Here is an 18,672-nt window from a genome sequence, read left to right as displayed (position 1 = left end):
TTAGAATAAAAAAGCAAGTTGAATGCAACATTAGCACTCCTTTTAATTACTTTTAACACAATGTATTGTTAACAAATACAATAACAGCAGCTGTGTCAGGTGCATACGTATTATTATTTCGTATTTTGTATAATTATTTCTATCAAAATACATAACATAAGTAAAACGCGTGTATTTTTTGCAATAAATCCTATGCTTTCGTTGTGTCGTGAACTTTCCGGAAGCACGGCATGAAGTTCATTCCTTTTTCCCGCGCTTTGAGAGAACGAAAGTGCTTGATCACGTGACAGAGCGGTGAAGGAGAGGAGGTCCGTGGCGCGTGGGCTTGTGGGAGCAGTTTGATGACGTCTACACTTGAAGTAAGGGAATAATAACGCAGGTCTCTACTGGATTTCGTGTTCACGGGTAAGGCATGCTAAATTATGTTTGGTTTTGTTTGATTTCGGCGTGGTTATGCACATTAAAGCTGCGTACACTAGTGAAAGAGAACAACATGTCGTCTGATCATGTCCGCTGTACCAGCTGCTAGTAGCGAGTTAGTTAGACTGTCTTAAAGTCATTCCTCTTTAATAAAGTATTCCTGCTATTCTAGTTTAAGGAAGTGTCATCCGTCGGCGAGTTTATCCTATGCTCCCACATTTAAAGCGCAATGTTTAAGCTACCAGGATGAGATTAATAACTCATGAAGTTTTTCATTAGCATTGTATCAAGTGCTAATTAACTGTTATCCTTAAAGCGTCACTATCGACTTGACTTTTCCTGAAGTTACTCTGAAGTTGAAAGGGTGATTTTGAATTATAAACAAGTTATAAAGTGACTTGCATGGGTCCTTCTCGTAGTTTGCATGTACTATCTATCTACTCTGATCCATACAGTCAAACCCCTGCAGTTTAAAATAGAGTAGTGTCTTGTTACTTTCCAGAGCCTCCAGATTTTGTGAGCTCCTCTGGTGATATCTGATATCACTGAGAATCTAATCCTGCTTGTGCGAGATACAGTGGGTTCATAAAGTGTGTGTGCATTAGAAAACAATTTCTGAAAGTGCATCAGAAAACAAAATATACATGGTATTGATTATAAAGAGAGAGAGAGAGCGCAAATACGCTTTTCAAGCAAAGCATTAAAAAAGGTTTGGTTTAAAATGATAAAAACAATTGATATTTTTTTTTTAAAACTAAGACAAGAAGATCCACTGCTGTTTGTAGTGAATAGTATGTTGTTGTTGGTTAATGTGATTGTCTACACCTGTGTTGCTTGTATAGGACTCTTCTCTGATAGCATCTTTAGGAGAACTGACTTCAAACCAGGGAACTAACTATTATTATTTTCTATCGATTGTTTTTTTCCCCCAAAGATTATGAACAAAGTTCGACAAATCGATGCATTCCACACAAATTGACTAATTTACGTGTTGTTACAGGCCTACTTCAAACATTCATTAAAATGGATGAGAAAAGTGAAGATGGTTCTGCGAAAACTAAAATCTTTTTTTCTACCTAATGCAGCAAAGTTCATACATTTGTAAGTGAATCTTAAAGGGAAAGTTCACCCAAAAATTAAAAATTGTCAATGGATCATGAAAATGAATCGTTTTTACTTAAAAAATGATTGTCGTTCTAAACCCGTAAGACTTTTTCATTCATCTTCAGAACACAAATAAAGATCTTTTTAATGAAATGTGAGAGATTTCTGTCCCTCCATTGACAGCTACGCAACTACTACTTTGACCCTTCAACATGTTCATAAAGCGATCGTTAAACTTATCCATATTAAATGAGTGGTTTAATCCAAACTTTTTGAAGTAACTCGATCACTTTATATAGCCTAATGAACAGGTTGAATTTAGTCTTTTATTCACATAAACATTGATCAGCGAACATAAACAGAAGCTCAACACGTGAGATCGGACCTCATTGGTTCTTGATGAAGCTCAAACGTTCTGCGTAACACGAGAATGAACCTCATTGGTTCTTGCTGAAGCTCAAACGTGATGCGTAACACGAGAATGAACCTCATTGGTTCTTGCTGAAGCTCAAACGTGATGCGTAACACGAGAATGAACCTCATTGGTTCTTGCTGAAGCTCAAACGTGCTGCGTAACACGAGAATGAACCTCATTGGTTCTTGCTGAAGCTCAAACGTGATGCGTAACACGAGAATGAACCTCATTGGTTCTTGCTGAAGCTCAAACGTGATGCGTAACACGAGAATGAACCTCATTGGTTCTTGCAGAAGATCAAACGTGATGCGTAACACGAGAATGAACCTCATTGGTTCTTGCTGAAGCTCAAACGTGATGCGTAACACGAGAACGAACCTCATTGGTTCTTGCTGAAGCTCAAACGTGATGCGTAACACGAGAACGAACCTCATTGGTTCTTGCTGAAGCTCAAACGTGATGCGTAACACGAGAACGAACCTCATTGGTTCTTGCTGAAGCTCAAACGTGATGCGTAACACGAGAATGAACCTCATTGGTTCTTGCTGAAGCTCAAACGTGATGCGTAACACGAGAATGATCCTCATTGGTTCTTGCTGAAGCTCAAACGTGATGCGTAACACGAGAATGAACCTCATTGGTTCTTGCTGAAGCTCAAACGTGATGCGTAACACGAGAATGATCCTCATTGGTTCTTGCTGAAGCTCAAACGTGATGCGTAACACGAGAATGAACCTCATTGGTTCTTGCTGAAGCTCAAACGTGATGCGTAACACGAGAACGAACCTCATTGGTTCTTGCTGAAGCTCAAACGTGATGCGTAACACGAGAACGAACCTCATTGGTTCTTGCTGAAGCTCAAACGTGATGCGTAACACGAGAATGAACCTCATTGGTTCTTGCTGAAGCTCAGACGTGATGCGTAACACGAGAACGAACCTCATTGGTTCTTGCTGAAGCTCAAACGTGATGCGTAACACGAGAAGAACCTCATTGGTTCTTGCTGAAGCTCAAACGTGATGCGTAACACGAGAATGAACCTCATTGGTTCTTGCTGAAGCTCAAACGTGATGCGTAACACGAGAACGAACCTCATTGGTTCTTGCTGAAGCTCAAACGTGATGCGTAACACGAGAACGAACCTCATTGGTTCTTGCTGAAGCTCAAACGTGATGCGTAACACGAGAATGAACCTCATTGGTTCTTGCTGAAGCTCAAACGTGATGCGTAACACGAGAACGAACCTCATTGGTTCTTGCTGAAGCTCAAACGTGATGCGTAACACGAGAATGAACCTCATTGGTTCTTGCAGAAGCTCAAACGTGATGCGTAACACGAGAACGAACCTCATTGGTTCTTGCTGAAGCTCAAACGTGATGCGTAACACAAGAACGAACCTCATTGGTTCTTGCTGAAGCTCAAACGTGATGCGTAACACGAGAATGAACCTCATTGGTTCTCGCAGGTCAAGCCAACATGACCACAACTGATGTGTGAGTTGATGAAGGTTTATTTGTGAATAAAAGCCCAATTTCAATCTGTTCATGATATAAAGTGATCGAGTCTCTTCAGAAAATTTGACTGAACTGATCAATTCATCTGGATTAGTTGTACGATCTTTTTATGAACTTTTTGAAGCGTCAAAGTGTCACTTGTGTATCTGTCAATGGAGGGACAGAAATCTCTCAGATTTCAATAAACGATCTTCATTTGTGATCTGAAGATGAACGAAAGTCTTACGGGTTTGGAACGACATGAGGGTGAGTAATTGATGACAGAATTTATTTTTGGATGAACTAACCCTTTAAGTGTCCAAATATTTGTAGATGAAAGCCTTCTGAGTCTTTATAATCCGTTCTCTAATCCTCACATCACCTCAAGTGGAAAACGTCTATCATGATCTCGTTTGGAACTTAATTATTGTAATTGCTGAAAGTGGTTTCCTTTGTGAACAGGTGTCAGGCTTTGGCGTGGAGTGACGAGTAACAGCTAAGCGAGAAGGACTGCCCTCACACGATGGGCGCTGTGGTGTCTCGGTGGAGGGTAAATGTGCTTCAGTCACTCAAACCTGTAGGATGATGTAGCCTGCTATTTGATTTTAATGTGGCATGGATAAATGGCACAAATATATGGTGTGCTACTGCTGTTGTCGTTTTTTATTTATTTTTTTAAAAACTCACTAATATGTGTAGGTTAAGTTAATATTGCATACGGTACTCAAATCTAAATATAGAAACTTTTGTACCTCCTACCAATTTTCAATTGGGCAAATTTGTGTTTTATTCTTGGTGAGAGCTTGCTTTTTTACTGCTAACTCTCGCGTGTCCTTTCACAGGCCAAGCCATCCACCGTAGAGGTCTTGGAGGGTCTTGATAAGGTATGAAACTGCATGAGTCTTAACCATTTTCTGCCATCCCTCATTCTGCATGTTGTACTTTCCTGACATTGAAGGTGTCCCTTATGCAGTTAAATCATGGAAGTTGCGATAGTCTTTTCTTCCCTATTGTGACGTATATCCGAGTGACACAACTTCTCAAGCAAGAACAAATGTGGGGCGGGGCTTGATATTGTCTATGTGGAATTGATTGGATGGGTGTGGTTTGCTATTGGTGGATCTCATGTGAGTGACAGGTTGCCCCGCCCTCACGCAAGTAAACCCATCATAAGAGCAAGAGGGAGAGGGAAGTTATTTTGATTAAAGATTGAGGGCACTATAAAAAAAAATAGATAAATTATTTTTAAGAAATACTAGAATATTCCATGATGAAATAAGAAATTTTGATTTGATTGTGACTTCAAACTGGTGTTAATTACACCAGGGGCCGTATTCACAAAGCATTTTATCTTACCACTAGGAGTACTCCTAAATCGCACTAAAAGATTTTAGCGAGGAGTTTTCTCTTAAAAGTTATTCACAACGCCGTTCAGACCTACTTTTAGTAAAGAAAAATGACAACTCCTAAACTAAGAGTGAGTCTTCGTTGCTATGGATGACGTCATTACTCATGCACGAGCTTGACTGAAGTGACCACTTTGATTGGCTGATGATTGTAACGCGGGAATGATTCCAAACACCTCCCCTACGATGATGAGTGACAGGTCTGAGAATGCGTGCGCTACACAAGTAGTGCGAAGGACGGAAGATGATGAATAACTGAATAAATAGCCTAAATGAATAAAGAGTGAGGCAAAACAAATAGCCTAGTAGCCTAATGAAACATATGGATTGATGCAATATCTTTGCAACATTATTGAATTAATCTGTCACTATATGCCTCTGCCTCCGTTTGCAAAGAGAAGAACATTTTAATTTGATTCACAATGAAACGTTACAATTAGTTTACATGCAATGAATAGCCTAGTTTTGGTTGTTGTTGGTGGCGTTATTGCGTCCCTAGTTATGCCTACAATGCAGAATTGTTCCCTCGCGATTGGAAGCTCCTGTAGCCGCCGCATACGCATTTCACAACATCGCAACGTGAAATGCCACAAAAAGCGTTTTGTGAAGGTCTTAGTGAGTTAGGAGTCCTCTCGACTTCTTTTAAGCTGTCCCAGGCTTAGGTGCTACTTTTAGGGCTAAAATGCTTCGTGAATTACTCTTAGTCAAAAAAATTAGGAGTCCTAAAGTTACGAGTGACACGCCCATTATTTTTAGGAGTTGCTCCTAAATTCGCCAGTTAGGAACTACTTTTAGCCTTAAAATTCTTTGTGAATACGGCCCCTGTTTTTTTTAGGTTCAGTCTTGGCTCATAGAATAACACCACATTACAGACAGACACAAATGTCTGCAACAGTACAGGCACTGTGTGTGTAACACTGAGTAGATATTTTAGGATGGGGGTTTATGCAGTCCTGCCTCACTGAGAGAGGTCTGTTCGGTTGGCATGTCTTAGGGCTTGGCTGAGCAACACTTTTTTATTTTATATTTTTATTTTTTTACATTTGCTGTTTAGAAGCCAAAGACATATGATTCGTCCTAAACAAGTTTGACCCATTTATCACGTGTACATATCTGTGTGCGGGTAATTCACATTTGTGGCTTTTGAACAGATCCTGTCTCAAGTTCTGCTTTGGGTATTTGCGCAAGTCATGGAGATTTAAGTTTTGACTAATTTTCCTTCCGCACTTACTGTATGGCACAAGACATTTTAAAGTTTGAAGTAATTTGGTGACTTTTTTTGACCTGATCCTTCTAAAACATACCCTCATATCCCTTGCTGGAACACAGTACTTCACCTCATCACATTCTTAAAAACAATGCATTAGAATAACAATTGTATGTGACATAAACAAAACAAATTAAATCGTTAATTGCAATTGTTTGTATGACAATTGGTCGTGACAGGTCTACATTTCCATTTTGGCTTTGAATTCAGGTACTATTTTAAAAACAGAAACACTGAATGTGCCTTTTCTTGTAAGAAACTCAAGCAGGATTTCTGCAGGTGACACGACAACAGTGTGCTAAAAACGGAAAAGTTTTTCCTTTGCGTTTTGCACATACAGATGACAATGTTGTCAAACGTTGTCCCATTCACACGGATTCGCGAACTATTAAAAACGCTGCATTCTGCTGCCAGGCCAGTAGATGGCGATGCCACTGTAAATAAACACTACGAGCCTCTGAACACATAAAACACATGCGCTTGACCTCACAGTTTTTAAAAATGTATGTTTGTTGTTTACACGGAAAACTTTACATTGAAACCCGTTTTCAAAAGTTTGCATTTTCAGGCCCCCAAAACGCCGCTGTCATATAAACGGCCAAAATGCATAAAGTTTTCCGTTTTTGGTTGAAAATGGTGTTGTGTAAGCGGCCCCAAAGTCTTAATTCACTCTGACACAAATTAAGGCCTTTAAAAGGTCTTAAATCAGAGCAGAATATTATAAATTCATAATCAAGGCATTAACTGTTGCATGCATAGCAAAAAAATGTATATCTTCCTCTGTATTTTTGTTGTGTTTTCCGGTACAAAATATCCAAACATCCTTAAATCAAGATACATTTATTTGCAAATGTAAAAAAGTCGTGAATGATTTTTCTGAGCCCATTGGTAGATATTTCTTTTCTTGTTTTAATCATGAACTCGCTTCATTTTGATCAATTTCACAGAAAACAAGACTTCATATTTTATGCTACTATTTTTGTGAAATTAAATTAGTCAAAAAGTAATGGATATCTGTTGTCAGTTGTATTGCCAAACTCTGAAGTGTTGCTAATAAAACTCACTGTATTTTTCCCTAGACATTTACATTTTGAGAACATATCATTCCCTTCAGTTTAATCCTTAAATTTCCTTTATTTGGCCTTAAAAGGGTCTTTTAAAAAGTCTTAAATTTCCCTTTATAAGACCTGCAGAAATCATGCTTTTGTAGGAAAGCACAAATGTAATTAAATATGAGTAATAATCCAAATCTGACAGTATTTTCCATTTGAATGAGACTAATGACATGTTTTTAAACGATCTCTCTCAGGACATCCAGGCCCTTGAGGAGAACAGAGAGAAGACCCAAAAGCAGCGGAAGCTCTGGGTCTACCGACTGCTGTTGTACTCGGTCCTGCTGTACATGATCGCCTGTGCGGTCGTCTACGTCTGGTACATCCCGGAGCAGATGATGGGAAAAGTAATAGTGGCTTCACCGTTCTTGATATTTCCTCTGGTGTGAGTACTGTGGGTTCAGTCGTCGAGTTCAGACCATCAAAGGGATGATGGGAAATTCTGTTCATTCAGTTTTGATCAAAGTGTACATTTTTCCAATTATGATGACTTTTAAATGAAACTATAAATGCGTTGCTTTTCCTTCCTGCAGAGTTTGGCTCCTGAGGAAACTGCTGATTGTTTTATACAACAAACGAACGGAGAGAAACAGTAAGAATTTCCTCGTGAACCCAATGGCAAAATCTGAACTCTATACTTTATATTTGATCAGTCTGTAATGATGACACCATAGTCTTAAGGCCCATTCATACTAGAACGATAACTATATACAACAGGCGGTATCGTTCTGTTGATTATAACTTCGCACTGCAGTTTTGTCATCTCAAGGTCTTAAAGCAGGATGGATTCTGATTGGCTGTCAATGGTAATCATTCATCAGCTGTAAAAAAGTTCTGAATGTGATTCCAACATTATCGTTTCTCTGTGCCGTTATAGTTGTGGAGTGAAATCTGCTATTCTTTTACATTCAGTTTTTAGAACTAAATAATTATCATTAGTATAGTTATCCACCTTGGTGTGAACGGGCCTTTAATCATATCTACACGTTCATTTTTGTGTTTTTTAATTTTTATTTTGCATCTTAGATGAAAAATTAGAAGATCTGAAAGCAGAGAAAAAGAAAATAGTGAGTAATCAGTAGCAGTGTCTTGCTTTGAATGTCACTTCCTGGTGTGTAGTTAATTTTGGGCTAGTTTGTGTCTGTTTTCATACCTGTATAGAGCACTTAAAGTCCCCCAGTGGTGAAAATCCAGCTTTTAATGTTGTTTATGTGTCTATGTGGAGTTTTTAATATGATTTAAGACAAACCATTTGTAAATTCATAAGTCGACTCCATTGCTGAGTATTTTCTCCTTAAAACTGCAGTGAACCAAAGACACTTTGAAATCGCTGGTGTTTCTGACAGTCACAGACTACCTTGTAACCAATCAGATCAATGTGTGAAGGGCTAATTTGCATATTCATAGAAGCGTGTATACTAAATGAGTTCAAGCTATTTTAAGGCATGAAGAAACTCTTTTTTTCCAGGGAAAAAAGGTTTAAATGTGTCATTTTAGGGATCAAAGATGAGTTTTAAGGGATAAAATTGACTAGAGGAGATTTGACTTTGAGAGATACGGGAGTGCAGGCTCTCATGAATGTCAGGATTTTTTTAAATGAGCGATGAGCTAGTAATTTCACCCAGTCAGAGATCTTCTCTCTTCCCGTACGAGCTAGTTAGCCCTATACTAATGTTAGCACAACAACGTCCAGTTTTGCTTTCATCATATTGCGCCTCTCTGCTGTCAGTGAGAGAAAGAGATCATTTCTGCTCTTAATAAATAATCTGAAATCAATGAAGACAGCGGGTAATTGGCACAAAGACTTTACTTGGTAAAGTGCTTAGCTAACGACTTGTCTTTAAATTAATAGTGTTTAGTGATGGGAGGAAATAAATCTGAGAAATTGCTTGTCATCCACTGTCATGTCTAATAACTTTCAATAATTACAGCTGATGGATTTTCGCACTCCCCATTATCGTAGTAGGGTTTGTAATTATTCTATTCATTAAAGTTAAATAATTAGCACTATTTGCTCTTTCCCTGAAATGAAGTTTTAAAATTAAACCAAACAGGAGACTGCCAGAAAACAGACTGGGTTTCTTTCTGCAATTAAACTAAAGAATAAGCAGCTCCTTTATCTGACGTGGACTGATGTCATTAAATTGGTTTTGGAAATTCTTAACAATATAAGTTTTCAGTTTTCATTGTTAGTCAGCTGGCATCTCTGTTTGATGGAATTGTGGTTGTGTGATTGTAATATTTTCTTCCACAGCTTGAACAGGTAATGGAAACTGAAACCTACAAAAATGCCAAGCTGATTTTGGAGCGGTTTGACCCAGACTCTAAGAAAAAGCTTGTAAGTTCCTCCTTCTTAAGTCTGTAATTAAATCTATTTGCACATATGTGATGGTGGATTCATGTTTTTTGCTTTGTTTAGGAGTTAGAAGCTCAACCCATTGGTCCACCGGCGACTCCAAGACAAGGCCAAGGTGAGCGAACAAGTCCTTTCCCCCTTTAAAGTCAACATGAACTCACAATTGGTGCATTTGCATCTCATCAAGTTACATTTTTTTTTTTTATAATCTTTCATCAGAGTGTAATAACTTGATAACTTTCCTACTGATGAAAGAAAACAAAGCCAAGTGTGCAGGGAAAATGGTTTTAACCACGCAGCAACATCAGAGCCAACTGTAAATTTGCAATGTGTATTTTGGATGGCTTTTCCTATAAATTAATTCTATTTTGATGAACATATAAGAATAAGAGTAATGGTTAACGTGTTTTAGAAATGGTTCGGTATCTATGAGTGAGATCAGATGCATAGATACCAATGATTCTGTGGTATCGACAACGCTTCATATTGATTACGGGTGTTTTCTTGAGTTTTACTGTCAGAATGGTGTGATTTTCTGCTCAGAGCTGCGTCAGCGGCTCGTGTCCCCTCGTCCTGCTGGACGTCCCCCTCCCGGTCCTGGATCTGCCCCCTCAGCCCCCCCGACTCCACTGTCTGCCCCGGGTGGGCCACCTGAAAAGGGTCTGGCCACCTCAACCCCACACGGTCTGATCAGGAGGCCTGGGACCCCGGCCGGCACTCCTGCCCCAGGGATGGGTGAGTCTCATGTCCTCTCTCGATGTCTGATTGGCTTTGGTTGGCATAGATGGGCTGGTAATGTTGCTTCAATAAAGACCTGCAGGGCCTAAAACTAACTTTTTGCCAATGGCCGGTGACTTAAGAAAATGTACCGGCCATTTTTTCAAAAACAGGCAGTAATTACACCAAAATTTTAGATACCAGTGAAAATACACAATTCTCCATTCCAATTTCAATACCACAGCTAAAACTACTAGCCTAACTAATATAAACAGTCAGTAATAAAAGAACAAATAATCAAATTACAAGCAAAATCACAAATAAATACAATATAACAAAGATACAGATGAAATAAACAGTGCTTTTCAGGTACAGAAATTTAATAATCAAATGTAAAATAACACAGCATAGTCTTTACTGTATAAATTCAACATTCTTATTAAAGTTACAAAAGAGCAGTGAGGTTTCTTTGAATTTTAGTTGCAGGTCTGATATACTGATACTGTTACACATGCATTTACTTTCTCAGCTGTTTACGTCCACTTCACACATAACGATACTCGCTATTATTATTTTATTTTTTTTACATAATTTTGTGTGAATTTGTCTGCTCAAGTGCAAGATGTTGTGAAAGAGAGCTGAGTTTAGTATTCGGGCGCTGTCTGAGACGTGGTTTTTGCGAGTGACGAAATGAGCTCCTTTTGCATCGACTTGCGCTTGAATATTTAAATGGTCTAGGCTTAAACTTTCATGGCGATGCAGCGCTGGCCTGTCAACTGTCCCGAGTGTCGTTCACATTCATGTTCTCACAACAATGCATTGTTAGAATTCAAAAAAATGTAACCGGCCAACTTTCAAGTTTCATTTACTCGTCAACACCGATTTTCTCTCATTTGGCACTTGGCGAGTGTTAATTTTAGCCCCTGGAGACCTGTATTCATGTCCTTTAATTAAAGGAACAAAACATTGAGTGACAACCAGTCATAGTCAGAAGCCAATGAGTGGTCGATGCTCATGTTTTGTTTTTATGTGCCTTTTATGTTCTGAATATTATACTACCATACATACTATATCTGCAGGGCATACTGTTCAGCTTTTAGACTTTCTTTCAAGCTAAATGACCTACTACATTTGCCAAAAAGCACAGTAAGCAATCAGCACACATTGCAAATATCTTTGAATAAACCTTTAAAAAAAAAAAAAAAATTCTCCTCCATTATTTTGATCACCAAAAGTTAAGAAATGTTTACACCAAATTGGAATAAAAGGCAAAATAAGTTTTTATTTCAAAGACGATAACTGTGACTACAATGTAGCGAACTGCTATGTGAAATGTTTTTAGTTTCATGTACTATTTTAAAGTAGTATGTGCTAAACAGTGCAAACTACTTATGAACATAACCCTTGCAAATTAATGAAACAATTAAAAGCTGCTTATAGAAACAAACAAAACTATAATAAAATATTCTGTAAATTTGACCAATTGAGTGTGAATTGAACCAGAAATTAAAAAGACAAGGAGATGTTGAGGAGTCCAGATAAAATAAAACTTAAATAAATATTACAAAAACTTAAATGAAACATGTTAACTGAAAGTTAAGTACTAAATTTACTGAACTTGAAACTAATATATGAAAATATATTAACCTAACTATATATATATATATATATATATATATATATATATATATATATAATGTGTGTATGTATATACTGTATATACTGTATATAAACTGACAGAAGCACGTGCTGAAATTACAAATAATATTAAACATAGCTAAGACAAGTAAATGGTAATTATAAATATTAATAAACACTAAATTAGAATATAAATAACACTAGAGCTTTGTGTGTTGTAACTTTATTCTATAGATCCTATAGCTTTTGTTTCTCCTGTGATCTCCGGTCATCTACACACACCTGTTAGCAGTGAGTGACAGGTGACACGGGCCCTGCTGCGTTCCTCACATAAGTGTGCTGTGTGTGTGAACAGATCTGGGCCCTGTTCAAGCAAACACCTTTAGCAAGAAATTGGAAGTGAAAAGCACCTTGGCCCACTGCGGCGTCTCCATATGCTGGTAAATGAGTAAGCAGCAGGGATTCCTGACTATGCCAAGTCTGGCAGAAATGACCAGTCGTCTGGCTATGATTGCTCTTGATGTTAAATTATATTAATTATGAGTGTGGATCACAGCGGGCATGAGGAGGGAGGTCCATATCAGTGTCGTTATTAAAAGCTGTCCCTCTTATCATTCATCATCGGCCATGCAGCACTGAGCCACAGATACAGTCTGCAGTGTGCACTGACGTGTGTGTGTGTGTGTGTGTGTGTGTGTGTGTGTGTGTGTGCGCAGGAATGCACCCTCCAGGTCCTCCGCTGGCCAGACCCGTCCTCCCCAGAGATCGAGGTGCCATGGACAGGGTCATTGAGTACCTAGTGGGTGATGGACCTCAGAACAGGTGAACGGTCTATCTTCAAATCATGATTTATATCTTTACACTGTGCAGAATCAAGGTGTGATGTGATTTCTGAAAAAGAAAGATCACCATATAATGCAGAGAAGTTCAGCTTCGGTTCAGGCAAGCACAAAGAATAAAGATCAGTTTAGCTGAATCACATTCAGAATTAACATAGCACACATCTAAAAGGTTTAAATAAGAAAACCTGAAGAGTTTGGAATGCATTTCAGCTTTTCAGTGTGAAACATTGACTGTGTATGCACCGTTATTGGTGTACATGTAAACGTAGTCATTGTTTCGCAGGCCTCGGTTTGGAGGGTTAAACAAAATCTGGATTTTATTCTTAGTAATGATTGCAAGCATCTCTATCGCTGAGGGTGTTGTGAACACTAAAAATCCAAGAATTATTGAGTTGATATGTTTACATTTTAATGAACCGTTATGAAAAACCTTTTCTTTTTAGAAACTGTAGACTACTGTTCAAAAGGTTGGGGTCAGTATTTTTTATGTTTTTTGTAAGCAAGAATGCATTAAAGTGATCTAAAGTGTCAGTAAAGGCATTTATAATGTTACAAAAGATTTCTATTTCAAATAAACACTGTTCTTTTGAACTTTATTAATTAAAGAGAACAATATAAGGGTTCCACAAATATATGAAGCAGCACAACTGTTTTCAACTGATAAAACTTATAATCATAAATGTTTCTTGAGCATCAGATCATCATATTAGAGTGATTTCTGAAGGATCATGTGACACTGAAGACTGGAGTAATGATGCTGATAATTCAGTTTTGATCACAGGAATAAATTACATTTTACTATATATTCACATAGAAAACAGCTGTTTCAAATTGAAATAATATTTCTCAATATTGTTTACTGAATGTTTTGATATATATATATATATTAGGGCTGTTAAACGATTAATCGCGATTAATCGCATCCAAAATAAAAGTTTGTTTTTACATAATACATGTGTGTACGGTGTATAATTATTTTCTATATATAAATACGCACACATGCATGTATATATTTTAGACATATTTGCATGTATATACTGTGTGTATATATATATATATTTATATTATATATAATTTATATTATATATACATATTTTATATATAAATAACACATTTTCTTAAATATATATATGCATGTGTGTGTATTTATATAGAGAAAAAAATTATACTCCGTACACAGACATAAATTATGTAAACACAAACTTTATTTTGGATGCGATTAATCGCGATTAATCGTTTGACAGCCCTAAAATATATATCAAATAATCAAATAAATGCATCCTTGGTGAGAGAAATCGTACTGACCCCGAGCTTTTGAAGACTGATGAATAACAAGACCAGTGTGAATATGGTGCATTTTAATGTCTCTTACAGCCTTACCCTTAATGTAGCTACCAACACACAGCATTTTTTTTAAAGCTTTATTTAATAATGTTTCTCTTTTTGTTGCAGATATGCTCTGATATGCCAGCAGTGTTCGTCTCATAATGGAATGGCTTTAAAGGAGGAGTTTGAATATATTGGTAAGAATCAGATAAAAACGTTGGACTTTGACTGACGTTTCACTGTTCATTTTGTCACTGAGCTCTTTAAAGGATGTTTTTGCGATGTAAACAAGTGTGAACGCCCCCCCGATGATTCACAAATCTTGAATGTGCTGCATGTTTTGTTTTCATATTCATGCGTCTAAGGATCATTTCAGATAAGTTGAGTTTGTTTTTTATCGCCGGTGTTTTAGCATTCAGATGTGCCTACTGTTATTTCCTGAACCCGGCCCGGAAGACACGTCCCCAGGCCCCACGTCTCCCAGAATTCACCGCAGAAACCAAGATGAGCCAAGACCCCCCTGCTGTTGCCATGGAGACAGACCTGTCTAGTGCTCCACCTGCCCCAGGTACCAGATCTCCAGCAGGAGGAGGGGGTGTGTAGATGATGCTCGTATTCGGAGAGACTTATGCACAGTATTAACGCTTTTGATTTTAGAAGGGGTGGGTTTGTTTACTGCAGGTTCAGTGTGTGTGTGTGAGTCCCTGCTGCTCATGCCCTCTGAGAGGACATTTGCTGATGTACTGAGAGCAGATCTGTGAAGTGATTAAAGGCTTTAGAGTCTTGTATCCCCCCCCACAGTGCTGCCTAGTTAGTAGGGCTTTACCCTGTGTCTCTACCTGACACACACACTCTCCTGTCTTGCTCTCTACTGTTATTATGTGCTCAGTCAATGGCAAGTGATGACTGATGATACATTTGAGTGTGTGTGTGTGTGTGTGTGTGCGCTCAGTTTTTATATATCTTCATTCTGGAATTTAGTTATAGCTACATTTATTTCATACATGTAAAACATTTTATTTGATAGGTTTTTTTTTTTTCACTTGAACCTTTTTCCCCACCCTCTCTGTCTGGTTTGCAGTGAATATTCTTGTCTTTTTATCAACAGTGTTTTAATTTCCGTATTGTAATTTTGTACTTTGTAAGTTTCCTGATAATTGGATATTTTGACTGTTCATCATCCCTTGTAGAAGGGCCTTTATTCGCATTATATACCGGTCACAGGTTTGGAAACATTACGATTTTTAAATGAAAGAAGCCTCTTCTGCTTACTCGGGGTGCATTTATTTGCTCAAAAATACTGTAAAAACAGTAATATTGTGAAATATTATTACACTTTAAAATAGCGACTTTCTGTTTTTATATAGTTTAAACTGTAATTTATTCCTGTGATCAAAGCTGAATGTTCAGCATCATTACTCCAGTCTTCAGTGTCACATGATCCTTCAGAAATCATCCTAATATGAGTTTTTGCTCTATTATTATTATTATTATTATTATTATTATTATTATTATTATTATTATTATTATTATTATTTGTCCTTACTTATTAATAATGTTTCTTATTTGTATTAATGTGGAAAACCATTTTTGCATGCTAAATATTTTTGTGGAAACTGGTACTTTTTGTCTGGATGTTTTGATGAACAGAAAGGTAAAAATAACAGCATTTATTTGAAAGCGTATCATGAAAAAAAAAATATGAAGCAGCATATTATTTTCAACACTGATAATAATAATGAATGTTTCTTGAACATCAAATCCTAATATTAGAATGATTTCTGAAGGATCATGTGACACTGAAGACTGGAGTAATGATGCTGAAAATTCAGCTTTGATCACTGGAATAAAATGGATTTTATTTTTAAATGGTAAAAATATTTTAAACGTTAATATGTTAAACAAAAAAGAGTGTAATTTAACTTCTCATTACTGTTTACCGTTTTCACCCTCTCTCTGACTTGGTCATATCATGTATTTATGGTTTTGTCATCATAACCATAGCTGAGAGCAAATAGTCTGGGTGATTTGTGATTGTCAGGTTGACCGATTATTTTAAAACCACAAGGAAAATCAAGTCAAACCACAATCAATGCTATGCCTCTTTTGGCAGAGAAATAGGATTGTACTAACAAGCGCTGGTTTGATTTGTTGATCAGAGGGTAAAGCCGCCAGTCCAGGGCATGTGAAAGCAGAAGCTGAAGATCAGCACACAGACGAGAGTCCTCCAGAAGAGAAGAAGCCAGCAGATCCAGATCCAGATCCAGATCCACACACACACCTCGCTGACGAAACACCGGCCGAGCTCGACGTGTCCGCCATGGAAGTGGAGTAGAGTTAATGCCAACAGAAACCCAAGTCTCTTCCTCTCTTGTGTGTGTGTGTGTATGCGTGTGGCTTTGATTTACAGTGAAGGTTGGTCTTCTTATTCTTTACCTTTAGTTTATTTGTAGCCTTTAGTTTTAATTTCTACGTTATATTGCAGTGTTATTTAATACATTAGTAAAGCGAAGTAGAAACTATAATGGGTCAGCGATTTTTGTGAGGGTTACTTTTTTGGGTAAAATTATGATTTATTTGCAATAATTAGTTACATTGCTGAGTTTAATAGGAAAAGGATATTTTGTCTTTGTTTACATGTTATGTGAGTAGAACCTGTATGTAAAAGCTTAAATGCAGGACGTTCAGCACATAACGGTTTATTATTCTCTTAGTTGGCATGAAAAGCAGCTATTTCCATTCATTCTCCATATAAGCACTGTTTTGTGATCGAATGTATTTAATATTCTTATTTACAATATGTACTGATGCAAAAAATGTCATTCAAAAGTATATTTATAATATTTATAGTTATTAATATCCTCTCAGTGCCTGTTATTGCAGTGTAGCATTCATTAGGTGCTGTGCCAGAGAGATTGGTCCCGTGTTTACATGTGTTCAGGTACAGCCATAGGAATGTCTGCTTATTTATTACGCATAGAAACGGCCCTTCGGAGTTCTCCGCCTCACGTGCCTTCATGTTTGACCTGTTTCGAGATTTACAAAGCATATTGTGCGAAAATACAGTGCTGTTTTTATTATTGTCTACAAGGATTAATATGAGAAATAAAGTTTTTAAAACATTATCCTGATGTTGAGTGTTTTATGGCACAGGAAATCGAGAATATATATATTATTGCTTAATGAAGTGTCTACTTACACCAAGTGCAAATAGTCCGTCTTGTTGGCAGAGGCTAATTACACTAGCTCCGCCTCCAGAGAAAATTGCTAAAGAAATCCCACAGATAACAGAATCAGTGGCATGGAGATCAAGGTGGATGATGGTAGTTTTTGACGCGACCGACCCGAATTTGAATCTGCCTTTTTCCGAACTAATTTTTCTCCTTTTCCCGTTGTATATCAGCTCAGAGAGGTGTTTAATTGAAATAAAAATTAATTAAATTAAAAAAAAAATTCTGGATTAACAAAATTCCACATCATTCCATCTGTCAAAACATGTTTCTGTCTTACCCTGATTCACTATGGTACGCCTATTAAGCATTTACATGTTAGACCACTAGGGATGGTTTTTGCCGGAAGTTGCATACATGCGTCGCTCTCCTGCATGTCTCGTCATATCCTTAAATACAAAAAAGCTCAAGTTTCTGGTGTGGGAGTGGAAGAGGTTAGTTGTCACAACGAGCCAGAATGACATGGAGCCGCTAAATCTCCAACCTCCAGGGACTCTCCTGTTCTAAACCAACACTGAACAGAGGACAGTCTGCTGGAGAAGAGTGATAAAACAAGAACCAACACTGGCTTTTCAGAGAACTGAGGGATTTGAAATGTAAAAGCCAAACAGAAATGGTATTTTATTGAACAGATAAATTGCCATCTCTAACAGTTCATAATCATTATCTATTGTGGAGGCTCATTGGTTGTAACACTGCTGGAATTTATTTTCAAGGACTGTGTCTATTAATATTGGTTAAAGCTATACTAATTAATGCACTGAGATGCAAATAATATCTGCCACTATTTGAACCAAGTTTAAATGGCATTAAATAACTATTTAAACTTGGTGCAAAAAAGTATAAAGTTGCTATTTTATACAGTGCACATGGCCACAGCCTTTAAAAAAAAAAAAATTATAATTATTAATTTCAGTTCACATTCATTTGTATAGCGCTTTTCACGATACACCGTTTCAAAGATTTCAGAAATGTACATGTACAAATCACAGCAAAGCATTTATTAAACCATTCAATTATTTATGCAAAAAAAAAAAAAAAATGCATTTAAACAATGTAAGAATTTAAGGCAGAAACAGTGAGCTCATTGAAGTAAGGAATACGTGTTTAACAACTGATTATGACATAGAAATTTGTAGCATTGGTGCATGTTAATTATTATTTTGTTGTTGTTGATGAACACAGAATCACACAAATGTCAGTTTCTTTCCTTTTTTTTTTTTTTTTTGTTGTTGTTAATATCCATTATTCTGGGTGTTGAGAGTGAAGGGGTCATGGTTAGCAGGTAGATATGTGTAGTTATTGGTTGTAGCTGGTGTTATTCGTGTGGAGAGATTGCCGGTCAG

The 18,672-nt window shown here is 37.2% G+C and overlaps 1 protein-coding gene across 1 annotated transcript; it reads left to right on the top strand.

The window, feature by feature from the left end:
• The first annotated feature begins 278 nt into the window (after window positions 1-278).
• lnpa (limb and neural patterns a) lies at window positions 279-17,221 on the top strand. The gene is made up of 13 exons (XM_079880467.1): window positions 279-405; window positions 3,895-3,982; window positions 4,275-4,316; window positions 7,415-7,602; window positions 7,751-7,809; window positions 8,244-8,284; window positions 9,472-9,555; window positions 9,637-9,688; window positions 10,117-10,308; window positions 12,645-12,750; window positions 14,223-14,293; window positions 14,509-14,664; window positions 16,256-17,221. The coding sequence occupies exons 2-13, from the start codon at window positions 3,956-3,958 to the stop codon at window positions 16,429-16,431; spliced, it is 1,194 nt and encodes a 397-aa protein (XP_079736593.1). The 5' UTR covers window positions 279-405; window positions 3,895-3,955; the 3' UTR covers window positions 16,432-17,221.
• Window positions 17,222-18,672: the final 1,451 nt, after the last annotated feature.

This window comes from Squalius cephalus (genome assembly GCF_949319135.1).
Source record: "Squalius cephalus genome assembly, chromosome: 9".
NCBI classification, from domain to species: Eukaryota; Metazoa; Chordata; class Actinopteri; order Cypriniformes; family Leuciscidae; genus Squalius; species Squalius cephalus.
Note: the sequence above shows the minus strand (reverse complement) of the source record. Positions and strands in the feature narration are given on the sequence as shown.

Excerpts from the sequence above, each read along its gene's own strand:
- lnpa (XM_079880467.1), top strand. The coding sequence starts at position 3,956 with ATGGGCGCTGTGGTGTCTCGGTGGAGG. Across the intron at positions 3,983-4,274 it reads CTGTGGTGTCTCGGTGGAGG|GCCAAGCCATCCACCGTAGA; the intron begins GTAAATGTGCTT and ends GTCCTTTCACAG. Across the intron at positions 7,810-8,243 it reads CAAACGAACGGAGAGAAACA|ATGAAAAATTAGAAGATCTG; the intron begins GTAAGAATTTCC and ends TTTGCATCTTAG.